Source organism: Melanaphis sacchari, unplaced genomic scaffold, assembly GCF_002803265.2.
Source record: "Melanaphis sacchari strain LSU unplaced genomic scaffold, SCAv2.0 Contig1626_pilon_pilon, whole genome shotgun sequence".
Classification (NCBI taxonomy): Eukaryota; Metazoa; Arthropoda; class Insecta; order Hemiptera; family Aphididae; genus Melanaphis; species Melanaphis sacchari.
The window spans coordinates 1-5,919 of NW_020270741.1; the positions used below are offsets into that span (position 1 = coordinate 1).

The following is a 5,919-nucleotide window of genomic DNA, read 5'->3' on the forward strand; positions in this document are numbered from 1 at the left end:
ATTAATTTTTCTTGCCCAGGGCGCATAGTTCCCTAAGACCGGCCCTGAGGACCCGTCATCCAAGATGATTTAATTTGTATTTTAGCTCGATTCAGAACGCATAAATTTGTACTATCAGCCGATATAAAACAAATGTATCGATAAATATGGGTGTCCGAAAATGATAAAAAATTGCAACAGATACTATGGCGATTCAAATCCGACGATAAGATTCAGGAATATCAATTAAAAACGGTGACATACGGAACTAAGCCGGCATCGTATATAGCAACTGCCTGTTTAAAAAAATTGGCAGATGAAAATAAAAAACAATATCCAATAGCGAGCGAAGTGATTGCATCTGACTTTTATATGGACGATTTGCTGAGCGGCGCAAGTACATTGTCGGAAGCAATTCAATTACGCAACAATTTAATAACAATATTAAATAATGCGGGACTACAATTAAGGAAATGGGTATCAAATAAAAAAAAGGTGTTAGTCGATATTACTAACATCGATAATGACCCACTACGAGTATTGAATCTAGATAACAACCCTATAAAAATGATCGGACTATTTTGGGACCCGTATAATGACACGTATCGATATAAGGTCAACGAACCGATACAACGATCTACGTCGATAGCGCCAATAACAAAACGCAATATATTATCGAACATTGCGACGATATTCGATCCTCTCGGTTTAATTGGTCCAATAGTCATAACGGTAAAAATTATAATGCAAAAATTGTGGCAAAAGGGTATTAACTGGGACGAGCAATTACCGTTATCAATACTAAAAGAATGGGAGGGCTATTGGCATGAACTAATCAAAATAGAACAGATAACTATTCCAAGACGTGTAATCGGTTGCGACGGGAACGTGAACGTGCAAATTCACGGCTTCGCAGACGCGTCTACGGTAGTGTACGGTGCGTGTTTATACGTACGAACAACCGACTGCGAAGGCAAACATTACACGCGCCTAATAATAGCGAAATCCCGTGTTGCCCCGCTAAAAACAATTTCTCTAGCGCGATTGGAACTATGTGCTGCGGTATTATTAATGCGTCTTTCAAAAAAAATAATCCCAAAATTACGTATAAAAGTAATACGTGAATATTATTGGTCGGACTCGTCAATCGTATTGTCATGGATAAACGCACCATCCTCTCGGTGGAAAACATTCGTCGCGCATCGAGTTGGAGAAATACACCAAGCAACGGCCAGTTCACAATGGAGACACGTAAAATCTGAGGATAATCCAGCCGACATAATATCACGCGGTTGTACTCCCGAAAAATTGCAAAATGATATTTTGTGGTGGGAGGGTCCACCTTGGATAAACAGTAATGAGGACGAGTGGCCATATAACGTGTCCGAAATAAAAATAAATGATAATGAAATTCCAGAAGAAAAGAAAAGTCTCGCATTGGTAACAGTCGTAAATGAAGAAATTCCAATAATAAAAAGGTATTCGACACTACCGAAACTATTAAGGGTAGTTGCCTACATCATAAGATGGAAACAGCGCGTGGTAAACAAAATACAGTTTACAACCAAAACGATCGAGTTAAGCGAGTTCAACGACTCAAAAGAAAAATTAATAAAAATTGTTCAACAACAGCATTTCAGTAGCGAAATAAATCGTTTAAAACACAAAAAATGTGTCCAATATAAGTAAATTACGTTTTTGGAGACCGTGGATAGATAAAAATAATATCTTACGGGTTGGAGGTCGATTAAACAAAACAGAAGCGATAAATATTGACACGAGGAACCCAATATTACTACCGGCAAAATCGAAGCTTACCAAATTAATATTTGAATACGAACACAGGCGGTTACTACATGCCGGTCCCCAAGCGCTGTTTTCCGGAATACGGGAACAATATTGGCCACTGGACGGTAGAAACATAGCAAGAAAAACTGTTCACAAATGCGTTCAATGTTTTCGCACAAAACCAGTAATATGTCAACCTATTTGTGGGGACTTGCCAAAAGACCGAATAGAGCCGCGAAGACCATTTTAAGTTTGCGGAGTAGACTACGCAGGACCAATTTTAGTAAAAACTAGTTTGCGAAGAAAAGCTCAAACGACGAAAGGTTATATTTGCGTTTTCATTTGTTTCGTAACTAAAGCAGTACATCTCGAATTGGTGGGAGACTTGAGTACTAATGCTTTTTTAGCGGCATTAAGAAGGTTTTGGTCTCGACGTGGAATGACCAAAACAATATACTCAGATAACGGTACCAACTTCGTAGGCGCAAACCAGCAATTGCAAGAACTGCAGAATTTATTTTTATCGGAACAGCATAAGCATCAAGTCCAAACGTTTTTGACCGAAATAGGTGTCAAATGGAAATTTATTCCACCTAGAGCTCCACACTTTGGCGGATTGTGGGAGGCAGCCGTAAAATCAGTAAAAGGACATTTACGTAAGACGTTAGGAAACGCAATGCTAATTTACGAAGAATTGTATACTGTGTTGGTACGTATAGAGGCATGTTTAAACTCACGTCCTATCACTCCCCTTTCATCCGACCCTACTGACTTAAGGGCACTTACTCCCGGCCACTTCCTTATCGGGAGTTCTCTGAACAGTATCCCGGATATCGATGTGTCTGCGATGGCGTCAAATCGATTGCGTAGATGGCAAAGAACTATCCAATTAACGCAACAAATATGGCATCAATGGCGCACGGAGTATCTGTCGCAATTGCAAGGACGGAAAAAATGGCTAACGTCAAAAGGAGCGCCACTTAAGGAAGGGACCCTAGTAATTCTCCGGGAAGAAAATATACCTCCGCTTCATTGGCGCTTGGGTAGAGTTACCAAAATATTAGCGGGCAACGACGGAGTAATGAGGGTAGCAATGGTGAAGACGGAACGAGGGGAAATAAAGCGGACAGTTCGAACTTTATGTCCATTACCCACTGACGAATAAAAAAAAAAAAAAAAAGATAAAAAAAATGTAATTATGTAAATATTATTTAATAATATATATAAATAATATTTATTTATAATATAAAAAAAAAAAATTAAAAAAAAAAAAAAGTTTAATTTATAAAAATGTAATTATATTTATTTTATACTGTACCTATACCATTTATTATTATTATTATATTGTCTGATAATTATTATTATTGCATGATCGCATGTTAATTGTTGTATTATTATCTGCTATTATTATTGTATTAAATTTTTAAAATGTTAGAGTAATACTTTTATAATATATTATGTAATATGTACTCGTATAATGGATTTTAGCACAGCTTAAAATGTCGGGCGGTATAATCAGTCTTGACGATTGATAGCAATCGGTCGTATCGGTTTTATTATTAAATGCGATTAGCACATCGGGCTGTGCCGTTGTAATGGCCTGATATCCGAGTCAGTCACCAGACAACTGCGACTGATGCGTTGTCAATCGTCAAAATATCTATAAGTGCGATAAGTGTGAACACAAAAATGTTTATTAAAAAATATAAAATATAATTAATACAATCAATTAAAATTAATTGTTATTGTTTCATTTAAAAGGAAATATATATAATAATATACTTTTCAAATTAAACAAATTAAATAGTCGTGCGCTCGATGTGTAAACGAACAGTCGCCGCATGACTCAAACATTTGGTCCTTCGAAACGGATCGTACACTCGTTGTGCGAGTAAAAGTGAAGTCAAAAACAGTGTGATTTACATATTTCACGTTAGCATCATAACTCATAAGGTAAGAGAGCTCATAATTTCCTTTATTTATACCTAGTATAATATTAGTGCGCCAACGTATTTCCCTAAACGCCATACAATTCAGCCGCACAGTATACATTCAATAAGCCGTCAAGGTCGTTCACTAAATAATAAGTTTTAAAATATCATGTACGATAAGGCAGCGTCGATAGCTCGACGTAGTACGATAAAAGGCCAATTAAAAAGATTAGGAAATTTCGTGCAACATTTTCAATATACCGATGGCGACATAAACCAATTAAAGGTAAGAAAATTAAAAGCACAAGATTTCTGGAATGAGTTACAACAGGAAATTGAATTAAATACCGAAGATGAGCATACCGAAGAGCTGTACAGAATCGAGTTCGAAGAGTTGTACTTTGAGATAGTCGCCGGATGCGACACGCTGTTAGAAAAGAGACAAGCATCTAACGAAATTAATTTAAATAATGAAGAATTAAATCAAAGAATGTCTCAACAGTCGACAAATTTATCGTTAAAAAGTGGAAGTGGCGCATCAAATCAATCGTCAATAGTCAAATTGGCCGCTTTAAATGTGCCAGAATTCAGCGGCGACTATAAGGATTGGGCAATTTTTCACGATATGTTCGTAGCTCTGGTACACTCGAACGAGGGCATAACAGACGTTCAACGATTTTTTTATTTAAAAGCGGCACTCACAGGAGAGGCCGCAAAAATGATTCAAAGTTTCGAAACGTCGGCGAAAAATTATGCAACAGCTTGGGAAAGTTTAAATGAGCGATATAACAACAAACGCGTTTTAGTAAAAATTTACACAAAAGCAATTTTCGATCTGAAACCTATAGATCAGGAATCGTCCGCGAAGTTAAGATATTTTATCGACTCGTTACAAGGGCACATAAAGGCCCTAGAAGCGTTAGGTTTTAAAACAAGTAACTGGGGTCCTCTTTTAGTCCATGTAATTCTAATAAAATTAGATAAGGCAACATTACGTGAGTGGAAACTCAAGCGCATAAAACAGAAGTATCCGAAGTCGACGAAGTGGTGGAATTTTTACATAAGAGATTTCAGATATTAGAAGCGGTCGAAGGGGCTCAAAAATTTAATGTAAAAATTAACCAAAGTGCTCATCAGCCTTTAGTAAAGTCAAAAAAATATGAAGGAGCTGTTTTTCAAAACGCAGCATCAATGCACGCGACGACCACAAAATTAAAATGTTTTGCGTGTAATGAAAATCACCCGATTTATCGGTGTACACAATTTTTATCATTGTCAATTCCCGAAAGAAAAATCAAAATAGATCAATTAAAAATTTGTATTGTATGTTTATCTAAACACGCAGAAAGCAAATGCAAATTTAAAGGTTGCCGAAAGTGCGGGGAGAAGCATAACACATTATTACACGCGTCCAGCAATGATAACGATGACGGGCCCGCAGTAATGACATCAATTAGCGCTCACGCTAGCAATAATATCGGACATACCACACACGTTTTATTAGCAACAGCGATAATAAATATCCAAAGTAAATCAAACAATATGTTTTGTGCACGAGCACTACTCGATTCGGGTTCACAAAGTAACTTTATAACTAACGAATTGGCTAATAAGTTACAGCTGTCTCGAAAAAAGGTCAATTACGCTATCACCGGAATCGACGGTTCAACCAATAGCGCAAATTTTGCAGTCAAAACGACAGTGCAATCACGAACGACTTCTTATAAAGAAAATCTCGAATTTTTAATCCTACCAAAAATAACACCTAACTTACCCACAAATAAAATAAAATTAGAAAATTCGCAAATTCCGGATACAGTCCAAAGAGGCAGTGATAATAAATTTGTGATACAGTTACCGTTAACAAAAAATATCGACAAACTGGGTGATTCCCGATCCATAGCTAAAAAACGATTTTTGGCGCTAGAAAATCGTTTAAGAAAGGATAACAAATTGTATGAGGGATACAAGGAGTTTATGATGGAATATTTGCAACTCGGGCATATGGAGACTACGCCAGACACTACAGGCACGCAATCGTATTTCATGCCACATCACGCTGTATATAAAGACAACAGCCTTACGACAAAAATACGGGTCGTATTCGACGCATCATGCGAAACTGATACGGGTTTGAGTTTGAATGACGTTTTACTAAAAGGACCCGCAGGGCCGGTCTTAGGGGTGGGCGAGCTGGGCGACAGCCCAGGGCGCCAATATA

General features: G+C 37.3%; 3 protein-coding genes across 3 annotated transcripts; all 3 read left to right on the forward strand.

Annotated features, from left to right (window-relative positions):
* Positions 1–180: 180 nt before the first annotated feature.
* On the forward strand, positions 181–1,668 carry LOC112592239 (the record flags this gene model as incomplete). Its single annotated transcript, XM_025336250.1, has 1 exon — positions 181–1,668. A coding segment is annotated over one exon (1,488 nt), but the record flags the coding sequence as incomplete, so codon positions are not given.
* A 538-nt stretch (positions 1,669–2,206) lies between these two features.
* Positions 2,207–2,932, forward strand: LOC112592240. Its single transcript, XM_025336251.1, has one exon. It carries the CDS (start codon positions 2,207–2,209, stop codon positions 2,930–2,932), a length of 726 nt encoding a protein of 241 aa, XP_025192036.1.
* Positions 2,933–5,240: 2,308 nt separating this feature from the next.
* Positions 5,241–5,829, forward strand: LOC112592241 (the record flags this gene model as incomplete). Its single annotated transcript, XM_025336252.1, has 1 exon — positions 5,241–5,829. A coding segment is annotated over exon 1 (589 nt), but the record flags the coding sequence as incomplete, so codon positions are not given.
* Between the last annotated feature and the right edge of the window lie 90 nt (positions 5,830–5,919).

Bases quoted from the DNA above. Each gene is read 5' to 3' on its own strand.
- LOC112592240 (XM_025336251.1), top strand. From the start codon at position 2,207: ATGACCAAAACAATATACTCAGATAACGGTACCAACTTCGTAGGCGCA.